This window comes from Hemicordylus capensis, chromosome 5, assembly GCF_027244095.1.
Source record: "Hemicordylus capensis ecotype Gifberg chromosome 5, rHemCap1.1.pri, whole genome shotgun sequence".
In the NCBI taxonomy this organism is placed as follows: Eukaryota; Metazoa; Chordata; class Lepidosauria; order Squamata; family Cordylidae; genus Hemicordylus; species Hemicordylus capensis.
The window spans coordinates 229443078-229461512 of NC_069661.1; the positions used below are offsets into that span (position 1 = coordinate 229443078).

Below are 18435 nucleotides of genomic sequence, written 5' to 3' on the forward strand. Positions count from 1 at the left end.
GATTGGCTCACTTGCTCTCCCGTACCTCAGTCCTCCTCCTGTGGCTTAGGAGCTCTTCTAGGTGGTGTTCTGCAGAGTCGCCAGTTTCTAGCCCTGGTCTTCTAGCGCTCCTGAAAGTATCCTGTCTGATCCTGACGCCGGCTCTATTTGCTCTGAGTGTCTGGCCATTCGTTGGAAGACACAACAAATTAGTGCATTCCCAATTTGGCTGTGGCTGGACTTCCCCGACAGCGAGACCTGCATGACGGCTGCTGGCCAGTGCTCCAACCTAGGTAACTCCTATCCCTAGCAGGCCTCATGAAGGACATCTCCCTCCTGTAGGCTTGCTAAAAATGAGCTCAAAATGCCCCATATGTCCAGTTTCAAGCTACCCATCACCTCCTCGGCAAGCTACTCTGTTAGGTTCGTGCAAGTCTGTGGCTAAACCCATCAGTTAGCTTGCCAGCTCCTAACCTTTCCTTTAACTGCCACAGAGAATGAGGAATATCAGAGAGCACAAGAACTAAGCTGGATGAATCCTTGGCCCATCTAGTCCAGCAATCGGGGTTCAACAGCAGCCAACTAGACACCCCAGGAAGCTCACAAGTAAGGCAAGGTGGATAGAGCCAGCCTATGATGCATGCCCCCAGCACATGGCAATCAGAGGTCTACTGCAAGTTGCCCACTAGCACTAGAAGAAGGAGCACTTGCCAAAACTCGCCCTGCCTTGCAGCTCTTAAAGGCACAGGGATTCTCCCCGAGGCCATACGTGGCCAATCCAAATGGCTGGAGGGCTTCCAAAGTGTACCTTCCCTTTCAGGAAGAGAAGGCGGTCTCTCTGCTGTCATACAGTATTGCCCTCCACCCTCGACACGAGCAATTCCAGCTTTCTTCCATCTCACCTTGACAGCTAATGTGGGTGATCACAGATAAGGCTGGCAGCACTTTTCAGCGGCAGGAATTTGTCACCAGCCAGATCCTCAACCACACAATCCATCAAGACTGCCTGAATGAATACTTGGGAATGGCTGGAACTGCTCAGGAGACACAGGCATGCGCACACACACTGACTTGTGAGTAGACCTTAACTTTAAACCAGGATGTCAAACTGTAGCCTTTTAGCTGTTGTTAGCCTACAACTCCCATCATCCCCCATCATAGGATGATGGGAGTTGGCAGCCAACACCAGCTGGAAGGTCGCCATTGGAGACCCTTGCTTTAAGCCAGTAGTTCCCACCCTGGGTTCCTCCAGATGTTGCTGAACTACAACTCCCTTCATTCCCAGCCACAATTGATTGTAGGAACCCAGGTTGGGAACCACTGCTTTAAGGTATAAAAGCGGGGTGGGGATCCAGGGTCAGGGGCTCTTTTCTTAATTGCCACTTTATGGCGATTATGTAAATGCCCATAACTATCTGGAGTAGGCAACACGGGTACCAAGAACATACAGGGGTGTGAGATAAGTTCAGGATGATCATCCCAAACAATCAACCTGGTTGAACAGAAATTGTGGTGTTTCTTCTGGGGTAAAGCATGTACCATCTATTCATGTGAATACCACTGGGGACCATAATTCAAGTTAAGGGGTCGTTCCTAGAGATACATTTGCAAAGAGACCATATGCCTGGCACTTGGTCCTGGGGATGCATTCAGACAAACACAATATGCAACCTGTCCCCGTCACAGGGTCTCTGGAAGCTAGTTCCCCTCACAATATGGAAGCACATCTTTTCAGCTGCTGTGATGACAGAAATGGTTTCTGGGACGCACACCCATGCTAGACTTTCTGTTCTATGTTGCATCAGTGTTGCATCACTGGGGGTCACTGGAAATATGTCAGGAGAAGAAAGTCTTAAAATGCCTGAACCAGCTCTTTCCCTTAAGCCAGAGAAAGACCCACTTGTACAGCTTCTCTTGCATTATGTGGAAAATTAGATATGGGCCAAAATTCAACATCCTGTATCCCTTTAATTGGTTGCTGCTGGTGTCGTCTTTGTGCCTCTTTTTGGACTGAGAACCTCTTCGGGACAGGGAACAATCTTCTATTTCCTTTGGCTATGTCACACTCTAAAGATTTCCTTTTGTTGGTATATAAATGGCATATAAATATAGCAATAGCAATAGGACTTACATTTATATACCGCTCTATAGCTGGAAGCTCTCTAAGCGGTTTACAATGATTTAGCATATTGCCCCCCAACATTCTGGGTACTCATTTTACCGACCTCGGAAGGATGGAAGGCTGAGTCAACCTTGAGGCCCTGGTCAGGATCGAACTTGTAACCTTCTGGTTACAGGGCGGCAGTTTTACCACTGCGCCACCAGGGGCTCGTATGTTTAATAATAAATATGTTTAATAATATGTTAATAATAATAATATGTTAATATGTTAATAACTAAATATGTTTAATAATAATTCCTAACTCACAGAATTCTCATGATAAATAGGAAGGCACACCCACTATGCCACTCTGAGCTCCTTGGAGGAAGAGCAGGACAGACATCTAACCAAGAATAGTTATTATTTGTAGACCATGCCCACTTCCTCCTAGAGCCGACCTAGGCAGCCTTGCCCTAACCAAGCTGTGGCTGAATCACAACTGCCATCATGATGGGAGTTGTGGTTCAACAACAGCTTGAGAGCCAAGATTGCCTCCCCCTACATACATGGGGTTCACTTTCTCCTCACAGCTCAGGCTGTGGGGCAGTGACTCCGCCACATTAGGCCGGGTCTCAATACTACTACCTGGAATGGGTTGCAGAAGGAGCCGGTGTCCTGGAGGGCTGAGAACATACTTGGGCCAATACTGGAGAACTGGCAGGGAAGGAATCCGAAGAGGGAGACTGCCTCCTACTCACCTACTTCTTTGGGAGAGATCACAAGGCCAAAGAAGACGACAACTCCTCCAGCAAACTGGACTGATGCTGTCACCAAGAAGGCATACTGAGGGGAAGAAAACAAGCAGGATGACATCTCTTAGGAGTAGCTTTTTGGATTCTCGTCTAAAATTAAACTCTCGGCAGTGGACATCTAGTTTAATGTAGCTCTGGAACTACTGCAAGATGAGCATATAGCTGCATGAAGTCACAAGGATATAGGAAGCTGCCTTGTACTGAGTCAGACCCTTGGTCGAACTAACTCAGTACTGTCTGCACAGACTGGCAGCAGCTTCTCCAAGATCACAGGCAGGAGACTCTCCCCGCTGTATCTGGAGATGGCAGGGAGTGAACCTGGGATTTTCTGCATGCAGGTGCTCTTCCCAGAGTGGCCTCGTCCCCTAAGGGGATGCTAATGGGGTATCTCACAGTGCTCATGCATGCAGTCTCCCATTCAAACGCAAACCAGGGCAGACCCTGCTTAGCAAAGGGGTCAATTCATGCTTGCTACCCCATAACCAGGTCTCCTTGGGATTGTCAGAACCGCACTCTTGTGCAGAAAGCAAAACAGATGAGGGGTACCACAGGTTGTGCATCTTGCCATGCTAGCCAGATCGACAGATCTGACTGGCTGGGAATGCTCATTTGCTCTCCTCTCTGGAGGTGGCCTGAGGGGCACAATGGGGAAGAAAGAGCAAGCGAGCAAAGTTAGCCTTACCTTGCTTTACTCTCTTCCCCCCATCCCGGCGAATGAGCAGCCTGTTAACAGCTCAAGTTGAAGTTGGGTCTCCACATTTTTCATCCAGGGGTGGGGGTGGGAGTGACAAACTTTGCCTGGGGTGCCCAATACCACAGGGCCGACCCTGGTACTAGGGCAAACTTGTTTATGCTAGCATAATACTAGTCTGAAGCGCAACTATAGGGATGTGCCCGAAGTTGCTTCGGTGTCAGCCGGGGTAGTTCTTTAAGGGTGGGGGAGGGTGCACAACCCCCCCCCACCGCATTTCCCCCACTGGCACTCTGTTATTTTCAAGCCCCTCGGAGCGGAAGCGTTCCTCCCTGCCGCCCCGTTGTCCTTCATCGGCCAAAAGTACCGATCGCACATGCGCCTGTCGCGTGCATGGTAGACAGGGGTGTGTGCACACGCACAATCAATACTTCTGGGCGATGAGGACAATGGGGCAGCAGGGAGGAACGCTGCTTCCCTGAGGGGCCTGAAAATAACAGAGCGCCGGCTGCAGGGGTGAGTGCACCCTCCCCCACCCTTAAAGAACTACCCCTGCCAGGGCCGAAGAGCCGAAGCGGCCCCCGGAGCCAAAATGTTTCGGAGGCCTTTGTAATGGCCTCCGAAACATTTTGGGCTCAAGCCTACGCAACTAACTAGCACCCTTGTACAAGCACTTTGCTAGTCGGATGTTAGCCAGTGTCTCCTTTTTAAGTAGTTTCTGTACACACAGGCACTTCTACACCAGTAATACGCAATCAACATACTCCTAAGAAGAAGCAGCAGCAGCAGCAGGAAAGAGTTCCAAAGGAGAGAACAACAAGGGGTGCAAACAGGCATAAATGTAACCTTCATCTGCACAGCACAACTTCTTAGCACAATTCTCCTTGGCTTTCCATATCACCGCCCAGAAACAGCCCCGATCCACACAGAGGGGAAGTCGCAGGCTTGTCGCACCCACCTCATAGCCATACTGCAGAACCGAGGAGGCAAGGAACGCCCCAAGGATGTTGCCCACGGATGCACAGGCGCTCCAGAGTCCAAACACAAAGCCCCTCCTGAGTGGGAGTTAAAAAGAACAAGTGCTGAGAAGGGAAGCCAGGGGAGACCTGAATTGACAGCAGACCCCATGACACTCTTCCCTGAAATGGCAGCTGCCTGCCTGCAGGGGGCAGAGAAGAGGCAGAATCTCACTTACACTCACAGGCCTCAGAGTCGCCCAATAAAATTGACTAAGAGGAGTGTAATGACAGCCAAAAGCAGCACAGGGGCTCTCAAACCTGGGTTCCCAGCGGACATTGGACTACAACTCCCATCATCCCCTGACACAATGAATTGTGGCTGGGGATGAGGGTAGTTGCAGTCCACCATAGCCGGGGTCCAAATGTGAGAATCCATGAATAGTGCGTAACCTATGGAATTCGCTGCCACAAGAGGTGGTGGTGGCCACTAGCTTATATTGCTTCAAAAGAGGATTAGACACATCTGTGGAGAATTCCAGCTGCCACCCTAAAAACGTGCACAGCCCTTCTGCACGGGGGCTGCTGACTTTCTCCAGCAAAAAGGAAGGAGGCAGCAGCAGAAAGTGAAACATAATAAACTGCCCTGAGTTATTTTTGGAAGGGCAGTATATAAATAAATAAATAATAAATAAGGTAAGCCTGTGTCTGGGTAGTCGACCCCACCCCCCGCCCGCCCGTGGATGCTTTATTTGTACAAAGTAAAAGGTCAAAGGTATTTCAGTTTTAAACGAGAGAGAGAGCACTAATGACAGAGAGCTTTATATCCTCCTCTAGCTTTCTCAAGACCCTAATATTTTCCATTGCAACCCTCCATAGAAAAAAAATAAGCTACTTTGGGTTACTGATGTCCTTTCAAATAAATGGAGTGACCAGGGGAGGTTCAGGACAAGCAGCTGAAACTCGAGGCCTGAGGGAAGTTTAAAAGTAACTACAGGTGGGCCTCATTATCCACAGGGGTTCCGTTCTCCACTACAACCACGGATAACGGAGCCACAGATACTGAGGCAATGGGAATCGGGAGTTAGATTACTGGAGGCTGGAGACAAGGATGAAAAACGGCAAAAAGCCAGAATTGGAATAAAGTGCCCTACCATGCTCCAAGTGTCCAGAAATGCCCCCACCCCACCACAAAGTGCCAAATCCACCATTTCCCCATGACAAAAATCACAGGAACAAAATTCTTCCCCCCTCCCCACAAATGAGCCACAAAAATGGCTCCTTTCATCAAAAAGGTGGCCAGAAATAACATCCGAGTGGCCACGTAGGAACCACAGATATGCAGGCTTTAACCCTTTTGTATCCATGGATATCAAGGTCAGGGGGTGCCTATTCTCCAACTGCAGATCTGTGAACAGTGGTAGTGCGATTGAGGTCCACTTGGATAAGGCAGGGGTTCCCAACCTGGAGTCCACAGACCACTGGTGGTCCCTGATGGTACTGCAGGTGGTCGGGGTGGGGGAGATAATGTAATCATGATAATAAGTTAAGTGTTATCTTTCTCGTTTACATTGGGTAAGTGTTATTTTACTGACGATAAATGTACTGTGATGAGTGCAATGTGTGTGAGTGAGCATAATAAATTCGAAATAGTTGTGTTTTTAATAACCCTGGACGCACGCACGCACACACACGTCAGCAAAAGCTTTCAATGACGATGTGGTAGACCACAAGGAAAAAGCTGGGAATCACCGTTTTGGGCATGGTTTTTGATCTGGAATGCCTCTTACGTGCAGATAGGAGAAAGAGGGCACGAATAAAGAAATGCGGGAGGATCGACACCATCAACATACCCAGCTTTGCCGAACCAGTTCCCCATGACAGCTACCACACAGGGCCAGCCAGTGGACTGGAGCAAGCCATTCACAATCCAGAGGCAGCAGTAGAACCATTTGTTGTAGAAGTGCAGCCATTCAGTCACAGTGCCAAAGACAAACACCTGAGAGGGAGAGAAGAGGGAGAGAGGTACAAAGTCGCCCACAACCATCTCTAACTAGTCTGCCTGCCCCTCCACGTCTATCTCTACAAGGCTTGCGACTGACCAAGGAGATGCCTTATAAAGAGGCAGCCCTCTTACTTTCAGTGGGGGAGACCAACCGTCCCAATCCAACTCCAGCCACGGCATTTTTCCAATGGCCGGTGCTCATGTCTACCGTGTGCTTGTTTTTAGACTGCCAACCCTTTTTGGGAAAGGGAATCCATCTTATTTCTTTTTCTATGAACACTGCTTCGAGAACGTTTTTTTAAAAGTCGTCTATAAATAAATAAGGAGGATGCAATTCTACGCATGTTTCCTCAAGAGTCAGCCCCACTGAGTTCGATGGAAATTACTCTCAGGTAACTGTGCACAAGACTGCAGCTTTAGATCATGTACTGGTGGCCTAAAAGAAATTAAAAAGGTACAACTTTTGGAAAAACCTCCCTGTCTGTCATCCGGATGGATTTCCCCCAAGTGCTATAGTGTCCAGGAACCTAGCTTTTCCCATCTGCACAAATGAATCATCAGCCAATCACTGCAGGACACAGAAGTGTACAAGTGGCACAGGCAGTTTCCAGATGCATTGGCTGAACACAGAAGACCTAAAGATCTTACTACTACTATGCATTACGTACCACTTTCCTAAAGAGCAGAACAGCCACAGAGGATTTACAAACAGCCACTTGAACAAAAGGTATGCAGGATGCGAGTCAGCCAACCAATGGTTTTAACTGGCTACAGTTTCTGAATAGGTGCAGCCCTGGGGATATTTTATGAAGCCAACTTTTCCACATGGCAAGAGGGTGCAGTTTGCGATGGAGAAGTCACAAGGCTCCTTGGCATGGTCAAAGCACACTTTATTAGAATAGTGAAAATCTGACATTTTTCTGCTTAAAATATTAAAACTGCTTCGCTCAGTGCTTTGCATGCAGAAGTCCTAGGTTCAATCCTTGGCATCTCCAGGTGGGCTGGGAAAGAGTCCCACCTCAAACCTTAGAGGGCTGCTGCCAGTCAGTGCAGAAAACATCAAGTTACACTGACCAGTGGTCTGCCTTGACACAAGGCAGCTTCCTATGTTCCTGCCTCTGGTAAGTCTTTCAAACCCTGGAGAGCCACGGCCAGTCAACAGAGACAATACTGAGCTGGAGAGACCAATGGTCTGACTCTGTATATGGTAGCCTCTGTATATGGTAGCTTCTGTAGCCTCTGTGTGTGGTAGCTCTGTATATGGTAGAATCCCCAGTTCTCACTGATCAAAACTAAGTCTGAGTACAATGATAGGGCAACTCTTCTCCAAGCCAACCCCAAGTGTTCTAGGAGCTACAAATCTAACGCGAGTTCAGATTTCCCAGCTTACCACTAAAGCAGATGAGCACATGCCAAACGAAAGGACCCAGCGCATATTCAGGTGATCCCCAACAACACCACTGACATAGAGACCCTAAAAGCAGAAAAAGAGGTTTAATGTCATAAGAATCTGATGAAGAGGGCTCTGGCCTACAAAAGCGTATGCCATGATAAAGGCGCCACAAGACTCTTTGCAGTTTTATTTTGGAAGAGTCAGGACCAGGATTCTTGAAGGACTCTCTCCTCCTGTATGGCCGTGCTTGTCCACTGTCGTCAGTGGGCGAGGCCCTTTCTATTACTTAGCAACTGTATATCCGACCTTTCCAGCACAAGACTTCACAAGGCGGTTTACAAAAAAACAAAAATTTAAGGCAAACATTAAGTTAATACAACAGGCAACTTTTGGAAAACAGCAGCAGACTAAAACATAAGAGACTAGTGAAAATTTAAACATTTCAGCTACAGGCCACCTGGCCTCCAGACATTTTCTTTGTCTCCCTCTGGTTTTTAAATATTTATTGTTGCTCTCTAGGCTGTGATTTTTTTGAAGTTGGCTTTTTTCTTTTTCTTTTTCTTTTTTAATAAAGAGCATGGAATAGTGTTTAAAGTGTTGGACTAGGACTGGGAAAACCAGAGTTGAAATCACCATTCAGCCATGAAACTCACACAATGTGCCTTTGGGCTCGTCATTTATCTCTCAGCTTAATTTACCTCACAGGATTGTTGTGATGATATAACACCATGTACACCGCTCTGGGCTCCTTGGAGGAAGGGTGGGATGTATTTACCTGAATCCCAGAGTAGGTTTTTTCCAAGTTCTTTAATATTAGAAAGCAGGGGGGTCACCTTAAGTTCTGAGTCCTCTTCCTTTCATGTAAATACAATATTTAACTTGTATGTTTTAAGGGCGCCATCTTAAATTGAGTTGCCTTCGATTCAGGTAAATACGGTACATAGTTTTGTTCTTTTCTTTTTGAGATGCAAGCTACCTTAGGTACTCCATTAGGAGTAGAAAGCAGGGATAAAAAATTCCTAAGCAAAGAAATGTATTTATCCAAATCATCTCCCACCATCACCAAGGCTTTACAGAGGAAATTTCACAAACTTCCACATGCCCCAAACTTGAGAGGCTCTTCCTATTCATGTTTCTAGAGTGGTACAACAAGCAGGTTTTTACTCACCACAGCATAGGAGAAGAGGAAGATGGTATCCAGCGTCCCAAGGAAGAGAGTGGCTTCATCGATATTGGGAAATAAGTGACTGCTGTTCCAGAGCTGAAGAGAGAAGCAGCAGCATAGTAAAACAGTGGTGTAGTGATCAGCCACCCCTCCCCTAAAGAGTAAACCAGAAGTGAACCCTGTCCTGACTGGCTGAGTCCTGGAGTTCACCAGGCTGTCAAACAGCCCACCATGCAGATGGGACCAAGAGAGCTGTTGGCAGAAAGGAGGGAGTTCTTTGTTAGAAGAAGCTGGCTGGAGGTGCAGAGGAAGGCATATGGCCATAAAGACTGGCTGCAGAAGAATGCCTCTGAAGGTCCTGGAAAGCCAGGAGGGCAGGAAGCTTGAGTTCTCAACCAGAGTTTCGTGAGTTCAAGGAAAAGGAAGCCTGGGCTTTGGCTTTGGGAAGTTTAGTTTAGGGAAAAGTTTGTTTAGTCAGACTTTGCATTAGACTGTGTTTCCTTGGTGTATGTTTTGTATATCCCCGATACTGTTCTATGATAACTTACCTGTACTGTAAGCTTTTAAGAATGCTTTTGCATTTTCCTACATACCTGTTATTTGCAACTGGGTAGCCATGATTTTTAAATGTGCCGCCCCAACACCATTCGGGGTGCTTTTTTAAGTATTCTTGTAACCTACTGAGTATTTTTACCTGTAACTAAAAGCTGAGAAAGCCTCAGATGGAAGCAGTCTGTAGCATTTGGATAACGCTGTTTTTCCTTTTGTTATTTTCTTTTACAAGCCTCTCCTAGTGGGTTTTTAACTCAGGAAATGGGGGGGGGGGCCTGAAAGGGGTTTTTACGCTGGTGCAAACATGTCTCAAGCAGTCAACAGCTATCTTTTTACTCACCATGTGCAGGCATACACATGGAAGATTTGTGTACTTTTCCAATAGCAAAAGAAAGTGTTTCCCCTGGGAATTCCACCCCAAGCCCAGGGAGGTTCAAGCTCTTTAATAAAGGGGGTGGGGGGTTGCAGCTACTTTTGAACCTACCAAAAATACAGAAGAGTTTTAGGAGAAACCTAGTCATGCAGCTCAGCAGGGATGATTCAGCATTTCTTTCCCTCAAGTGAGTTTGCTCTGAGACAAAGGCTTTAATCTGCTACAAATGGTCTCAAGACATGTTGATGGGATAACCTAGCTTCAAACTACCATAAGAAGAACTGGGGCCAACCAATCGCATTCAATGTCTTCAATATTTGTCTTTAGCCCTCATTAAGAGCAAAACACACACCCCAAATTAGAGCAGGTTCTTAATCTGTGAAGTGATGTCAGTACCAAATCCTGTCACTAGAGGTCAGTCAACTTCTTGCAATTTATATTCATTGTTGGAATGTTTCCATCAATGCTCTACATAATATAGTTAATGGATAGAAAAGGGGTTTTATTGTTTTTATTCTGCCGCAAGTCTATAATGAGAACATGCGCTGTCTGTAGTCGCCCTGGCCCTGTGGAACTCCCTTCCAAGGCAAAGTCAGGAATCCCCCTGCCAATATTTAAATGGGGCAGGCTTAAGACAACTTGCTTTTGTGAGCTCTTTTAAAATTCGGCTGACTCTACAGATGTGACACTTGTTTTTTAGCCTGCTGATAACTGTTCACCTAGTGTCTCCCTTCTGAATGTTTAATCGGCTTATGTTATTTATATTATATAAATATATATTTTATAACCACCATATATTATATTGTTTTAAACTGTGTTGATGATCATTGCTTTGAATTTCCCTTTGGGAAAATAAAGTGGGACACAAATTTTTAAATAAATAGTCCCTTGTATATAAGTACAGGGTAGAGTGTTCGACCAAATGTTGCAAGGACTTTAAGCATAATGAATAATTTATTTCATTTTTCTGTGTCATCAGGATTGTACACACAACAATTGTGTTAAAAGTTGTTTACAGTAATAGACAGCTTACAGGTTCTTTTTCTATACCACTGTGACACCTGGCTGTAGAGCTGGACAGTGCTGAAAGAAATGTTTAAGATTTGTTTTGGCTTCATTCCCTTGCAGAGCGGAGTTCCATCTTCAAGCTGAACATCATGGAGGTACTACCCACCTGGGCTCTAAAAACTCAAGTCCAAAATTGACAGAAGTGTGCATCTTTTCTAAAGGCAAGGAAGCACCCTTCCAGCCAATGTACACATGCTGCAACATCACATGATATAGCTTTCCTTCGACTCTACTACATCAGGCTGCAGGTAGGGAAACATAAGCTGGTGTCTACCTTATGTTTCTTTGTAGAGTGTGAGACCTTTGGGGTCAGGGGACCATCTTATTTATGTATTATTTTTCTATGTAAACCGCTTTGAGAACTTTGGTTGAAGAGCAGTAAATAAATATTCGTCGTAGTAGTACTGCTATCAACAACAAGGCAGGCCCTGGGTGGGCATAGCCCTAGAGCTGCCTCGCATATTACAGCGAGATCCAGAAGATGCCCAATGTTTCTCCACTAGCCAAAGAAAAGGCAGGCAAGGTCTTAGCTTTCATAGGCCAAGGAGCCCGTTGACCTCACCTCATATGGTTGAAGATTGAGGCCGGTGTCATTAAGGCAGAAGGGGGTCCACTGGCTGGAGATGCTGACCTTGACATTGCTAAATGTCTTCCGGGAGGCATGGAGCAGGGAGTAGCTGTGGGGAGAGAGAGAGAGAGAAGGGAGATCAGACACGAGTATTTGCTCAGGCCAGCTCCAAATGTCATCCTGAGAGCTGGGAGGAGGCACTGCCCTCGCTGCTGGCAAAGGCAACTTCTGCTAGAGAGGGCAGAAACTGAAGAAAAACCACTTTCAGGATTTAACTGCAGAATCTCACCTCTCTCTGCAGCAAAAGACAAAGGGAGATTCCAACAGGTAAAAAGCACTCCCAATAAAACATATCAATGGGGATGAGAGGAACTGAACCCAATTACCTACAAAGACCCTTCCAATTCTATGATTCCATCTTAAAAGAGGTTTTTCTTCATTCATATGCTGTTAAGCTATGCAAATTGCTTAAACCAATAGTCATGTGTAGGATACATGTCCCTGCACCACAGAGGGAAGGTTTGGTATCCAGCAATCCCCTCTTTCCTCTGCAGTCACCTGTGCCTCCTAAAAGCATGTCCCAGAGGGTCTTGCAATCCCAGGGACATATTTTGGGAAGCATGAGCATCTGCAGAGGGAAGGGAGATGCTCACCCCTCCTCCCTTGAATCAGAATTTGGAACCATCAATTATCCACTGTGACATTTAAAAATGAGTTTTTTGTGGATAAAATCTCTCGTATTAGACTCATACCCCACAATTACTGCAGTGTCTGATGTGGAGATGTCCAGCAACAACTCTTATATGGTTAGGCTGGACAGTTTCAGTTTGTGACTCCTGAGGATGTGGACAAGTTGCTTGGACCAGTGCAGCCTACTACCTGTTCTCTTGACCCTTGTCCGACTTGGCGTGTATATATATATATATATATATATATATATATATATATATATATATATATATATAAAATTTATTTATTACATTTTATATTCCGCTCTTCCTCCAAGGAGCCCAGAGCAGTGTACTACATACTTAAGTTTCTCCTCACAACAACCCTGTGAAGTAGGTTAGGCTGAGAGAGAAGTGACTGGCCCAGAGTCACCAAGCAACTATCATGGCTGAATGGGGATTTGCACTCAGGTCTCCCCGGTCCTAGTCCAACACTCTAACCACTACATCATGCTGGATGGCTCTACCAGATATACTATCCGGTGGGGGGCGGGGGCTTGTAGAAGGCCTGGTAGACAGGTATTATAAATCAATAATTGGACCTTTTCTGAAAAAGCCTGCCTTGGATCCCTCAGAGTTAAGCAACTATAGGCCTGTCTCCAACCTTCTGTGGCTGGACAAGGTAACAGAGAGTGGTGGCCCTCAAGCTCCAGGCAGTCTTGGAGGAAACCGAATATCTAGACCAGTGTTCACTCTAACAGGGAATCCCAGATGTTGTTGACTACAACTCCCATAATTCACAGGCAAAGATCACTGCAGCTAGGGATTCTGGGAGTTGTAGTCAACATCTGGAATTCCCTGTTAGATGGAATGCTGATCTAGATGCATTTCAAACTGGCTTTTAGGCAGGCTATGGGGTGGAGACAGCCTTGGTCAGCCTGATGGATGATCTCTAATTGAGAATTCACAGATGGAGTGTGACCGTTGGTCCTTTTGGACCTCTTGGCAGCTTTCGATACTATTGACCATAGTATCCTTCTGGAGCGTTGGGGTGGGAGGCACTACTTTCCAGTGGTTCCACTCCTACCTCTCGGGCAGATTCCACATGGTGTCCCTTGGAGACTGTTGCTCTGCAAAGTGGGAGTTAATTATGGAGTTCTACAAGGCTCCATACCGTCTCCAATTCTTTTTAACATCTACATGAAACTGCTGGGAGAGATCATCTGGAGATTTGGTGCAGGGTGTTATCAGTATGCTCTCTGAGCCTCTGGTGGTGCAGTGGTAAAACTGCCGCCCTGTAACCAGAAGGTTACAAGTTCGATCCTGACCAGGGGCTTAAGGTTGACTCAGCCTTCCATCCTTCCGAGGTCGGTAAAATGAGTACCCAGAATGTTGGGGGCAATATGCTAAATCATTGTAAACTGCTTAGAGAGCTCTGGCTATAAAGCGGTATATAAATGTAGTGCTATTGCTATTGCTATTGCTATTGATGACACCCAAATTTATTTCTCCATGTCAACATCATCAGGAGAAGGCATAACCTCCCTGAATGCCTACCTGGTGGCAATGACGGGCTGGATGATGGATAACAAACAGACTGAATCCAGATAAGATGAAGATACTTATTGCGTGGGGTCAGAATTTGGGAAACGATTTTGATCTGCCAGTCCTAGATGGGGTCACATTTCCCCAGAAGGAAAGGGTACACAGTCTGGGGGTGCTACTCTATCCAAACCTCTCCCTGGTGTCCCAGGTTGAGGTGATAGCAATAGCAATAGCACTTACATTTATATACCGCTTTATAGCCGGAGCTCTCTAAGCGGTTTACAATGATTTAGCATATTGCCCCCAAGATTCTGGGTACTCATTTTACCGACCTCGGAAGGATGGAAGGCTGAGTCAACCTTGAGCCCCTGGTCAGGATCGAACTTGTAACCTTCTGGTTACAGGGCGGCAGTTTTACCACTGCGCCACCATGGCAAGAGGTACTTTCTATCTTCGGCCGATTCACCAGCTGCATCCATTTCTTGAGATTAACAACCTCAGAACAGTGGCACATATGCTGGTAACCTCCAGATTTGACTACTGCAATGTGCTCTATGTGGGGCTGCCTTTGCACTGCAGTTGGTACAGAATGTGGCTGCCAGGTTGGTCTCTGGGTCAACTCGGAGAGACCATATTACTCCTATACTAAAAGAGCTACACCAGCTACCAATAAGTATCAGGGCGAAATACAAAGTGCTGGTTATAACCTATAAAGCCCTAAACAGTTTAGACCATTTTCTTCGCCATGAGCCCCACCGCCATTGAGATCCGGATGAGTTTTGTCTACCATTGCCACCGGCTCATCTGGTGTCTATGCAGGGACGGGCCTTCTCTGTTGCCGCCCCAAGACTCTGGAATGCACTGCCTGCTAAAACAAGAGCCTCCCCTTCTCTGACAACTTTTGACAACTCTAAAGACTTGTTATTTTCACGCAAACATTTTAACTTGACTGTGGTTTTAAATGGTTTTACAGTTTTCACTTAATACGTTTTATGTTGTTGTGAACCGCCCAGAAATGGAAGTTGGGGATGGTCTACAAATTTGAAAAATAACGTCTCCAGTTAACAATATGCTCAGGTAGCAGGACTAAGGAAAATACCTCTGTTCACGACCTTGGGGAACTGAAGCCAATCAGAGGAGACAATACTGGGTTAGATGAACCAATAGTCTGACTCAATATAAGGCAACTCCATACGCTCAGGGTCTAAAGTTCACTGCACACTAAATGTAATAGGTGAAGCTGCCCTTAGGGCATGCTTGCTCAATGGTTTCCTGCTCAGCCAGGATTTCAAAAAGTAATATCATCAAAGGAGAAGCAGCATATTGCATTAAGCTTTGCCTGCTGCTCCTCATGCTGTGAAATCAACTGCAAGATGAGTGCAGAATTATCATGGTGGAAAAGAACAACACAGGAAGCTGCCTTATACAGAGTCAGACCACTGAGCAGTAACTTCTCCAAAGTTTCAGGTAGGAGCCTCTCCCAGCCCTATCTGGAGATGTCAGGGCATGAACCAGGGACCTTCTGCATGCAAAGCAGATGCTCTACCACTGAGCTACGGCCTCATGCCCTAAGGGGAATACTTTACAGCAGAGAGCACTCACATGCAGTCACCCACCCAAATGCAAACCAGGGCAGACTCTACTTAGCAAAGGGGACAATTGATGCTCGCTACTACAAGACCAGCTCTCCTCTCCTTGGTGCTAGGGGGGGCTTGTAAAGCATGTCTGTTCTGAATCACTGCATCCAAAATCTATCAAAACTACATGCTAAGGGTGCACGTCATTATTCAGAAAGGGTTTCTTTCTTCTTATCTCTCAGACTTTTGCATCCCACTTGCTCTCGCGAAGGGGTTCTCAAACTTGGGCCCCCAGACATTGTTGGACTACAACTCCCATCATCCCCAGCTGCAACGGCCAGCCATTGCTCTTGGGGGTGATGGGAGTTGTAGTCCAACAACATCTGGGGGCCCAAGTTTGAGAACCCCTGTGCTAGCATCCAAACCTATCAAATGGTGACCACACCAGTTCAGTCAGAACGGCCTACCTGAAGAAAGTGAGCAAGAACACAGCAATGTGATGGTGCGTGAACTGCGACACAAGGGCCCTCTTTCCAGGCTGCCGCCTCAGAACTCCTGGCATTGCTCTCCTTCCGGTCTCCCCAGCTCCTCCCAACCCCCTTTAAGGCTGGAGTGTAGATTAGGTCATGTCTCCTTTCCCTGAAGAAAAACAGGCAAGAAAAATTATGTCAAGGCAAAACTTGAGTAGAAACAGATCAGCAAAGAACATGAGGTTGCAATGCTAAGCACGCTTTCTAGAAAGCGACTCCCGCTGAATTCAGTGGGACTTACTTCTGAGTAAGCATGCATATTAAGATCAATACATTTAGCTGGAGGTGAACCAGGGTCATCCCAGGAAAATGATTGTCAGGAAGTTTAGGACCAACAAAAGGAAGCACTTTCCCCACAATGCATAATTAACCTATGGAATCCTCTACCACACAGTGTGGTGAGAGCCACCAGTATGGATGGCTTTAAGAGAGGCTTAGACAAATTCACGGAGGTCAGGTCTATCAACGGCTACTTGTCTGAGGGCTGTAGGCTAGGGATGTGCAAACAGGTTCGACCCTGAACCGGTTCGAGGTCGAACCGGTTTGGTTCAACCATTGGGGGTCAAACCGAACCCCTTGACGGTTTGAGGCGTTCGCAGGGCCTTCAGGGCCACTCTAGGCCACGGGGAGGGGGGTTCGCAAAGGTTCCCCCTCCCCCCACCCGCCTCAGTCATCACCGCCACGACCCATTCGGGCCTCCGTGTGCTGGCACGGTGGCCCTTTTATCTGCCACCGCGCATGCACAAATGGCCTCTGCAAGGCCTGGCATGGCCCAGGACCTCGCAGAGGCCATTTGTGCATGTGCGGCAGCCATTTAAAAACATTTTTTTAAAAAATGGCCACTGTGCATGCGCAAATCGTGGCCATGCCAGGCCTCACAGAGGCCATTTGCGCATGCACGGCGGCAGACAACATGGCCACTGCGCTAGCATACGGAGGCCCAAACAGGCCAAATAAAACAGCTGAATGGGCCGCGGCGGTGATGACTGAGGCCGGCAAGGGGGAACCTTCAGACCCCCTGGGGGGGGGTTCGAAGAGGTGCCAGACCGAACTGGTCTGGTCAGGTTCGAGTCCGGTTTGGACTCAAACCGGGCCAGCCGGTTCCATGCACATCCCTACTGTACGCCACCTCAAGCCTCAGAGCCATGCCCTGTCTCCTGCTGTTGTTCCCTTGCAACCAGTGTTCCCTCTAACAGGGATTTCCAGATGTTGACTAAAACCCCCATAATCCAAGCAAAAGCTATTGAAGCTGGGGATTCTGGGAGTTATAATCAACAACATCCCCATAACGGGAACCCGTTAGAGGGAACACTGCCTGCAACTGGTATTCAGAGGCATCTGCCTCTGTGCCTGGCGGTGGCCTATAGCCATCAGACTAGTAGCCATTGATAGATCTGTCCCCCACGAATTTGTCCAAGCCCCTTTTAGCTCGTAGCCATCATCACATCCCATGTCATAGAATTCCACAGATTAATCATGAACTGTGTGAAGAAGTATTTCCTCTTGTTGGTCCTAAATTTCCTGACCATCAGTTCCATGGGATGACCTCTGGTGTGAGAGGGGGAGAAAAATTTCTCTCTGCCCTTTCTCTCCACTCCATGCATGATTTTATAGACCTCTATCATGTCTTTCCCGTAGTCGCCTCTTTTCCAATCTAAAACGCCCCAGGTGTTGTAGCCTTGCCTCTTAAGGAATGTGCTCCAGGCCCCTGATCATCTTGGCTGCCCTCTCCTGCACCTTCCCCAGTTCTGCAATGTCCTCCTCAAGATACAGTGACCAAAACTGTACACAGTACCCATGGCAGTACCATGTGCCCTGAGCCCAAGTCCTGGAACCCTGTGGTGACATTCAAAGGAATGAAGAGTTCAGGCACAGGAGACTCTTTAAAGGAGTTCACACCAGTTTTCACTGAACTGTTATGAAGGCCTGTGCGCTATCATGCCTATCTAATTTAAGCTGCGTTCAAGCGAACAAGGACACACAGAGTCTGGTATTCTCCTATTATGGCCAAGCCCTACTTCTGTACCAGTGGCACCCTCTTTATAAACCAGCGCAGTGCAATGGATAGAAGAGTCTCAGATTAAGGAGACCCGGGTTCAAATCTCCATTCAGCCATACAGTTTACAGGATAACCTTGAGCCAATCACAGTATTTTTATAAAGATAAAATTGGGGGTGTGTGTGTTAAACTGGGTACACTGGAGATCCTTAAATAAGGGAGATCCTCTGGAAATCCTTAGATAAGGGGCGGACCCTCCGAGCCTTAGATAGGGACCCTTAGATAAGGAGTGGACCTCTAGACCCTTAGATAAGGGGCAGTCCCTTAGATGTCCCTAATGGAAGACCCTTAGATGTTGATAAGGGGCAGATGCTTAGATAAGGGGCGGACCTCTGGAGATCCTTAGATAAGGGGCGGTGGGACAAACGAACAGATAAGTTGCATGCAACGTATG

The 18435-nt window shown here is 47.0% G+C and overlaps 1 protein-coding gene across 5 annotated transcripts in view; it reads right to left on the minus strand.

The window, feature by feature from the left end:
- SLC37A3 (solute carrier family 37 member 3) overlaps nt 1-18435 on the minus strand; it is a 42626-nt gene that overhangs the window by 19618 nt on the left and 4573 nt on the right. For all 5 annotated transcript variants that reach the window (XM_053254761.1, XM_053254758.1, XM_053254759.1 and 2 more), the window contains exons 3-9: nt 15921-16092; nt 11658-11772; nt 9106-9198; nt 7935-8018; nt 6393-6538; nt 4542-4638; nt 2839-2923 (exon numbers count right to left, since the gene is read on the minus strand). In XM_053254761.1, coding sequence (XP_053110736.1) covers nt 2839-2923; nt 4542-4638; nt 6393-6538; nt 7935-8018; nt 9106-9198; nt 11658-11772; nt 15921-16015 — 715 coding nt within the window. In that variant the 5' untranslated portion in view covers nt 16016-16092. The remainder of the gene's footprint in view (nt 1-2838; nt 2924-4541; nt 4639-6392; nt 6539-7934; nt 8019-9105; nt 9199-11657; nt 11773-15920; nt 16093-18435) is intronic.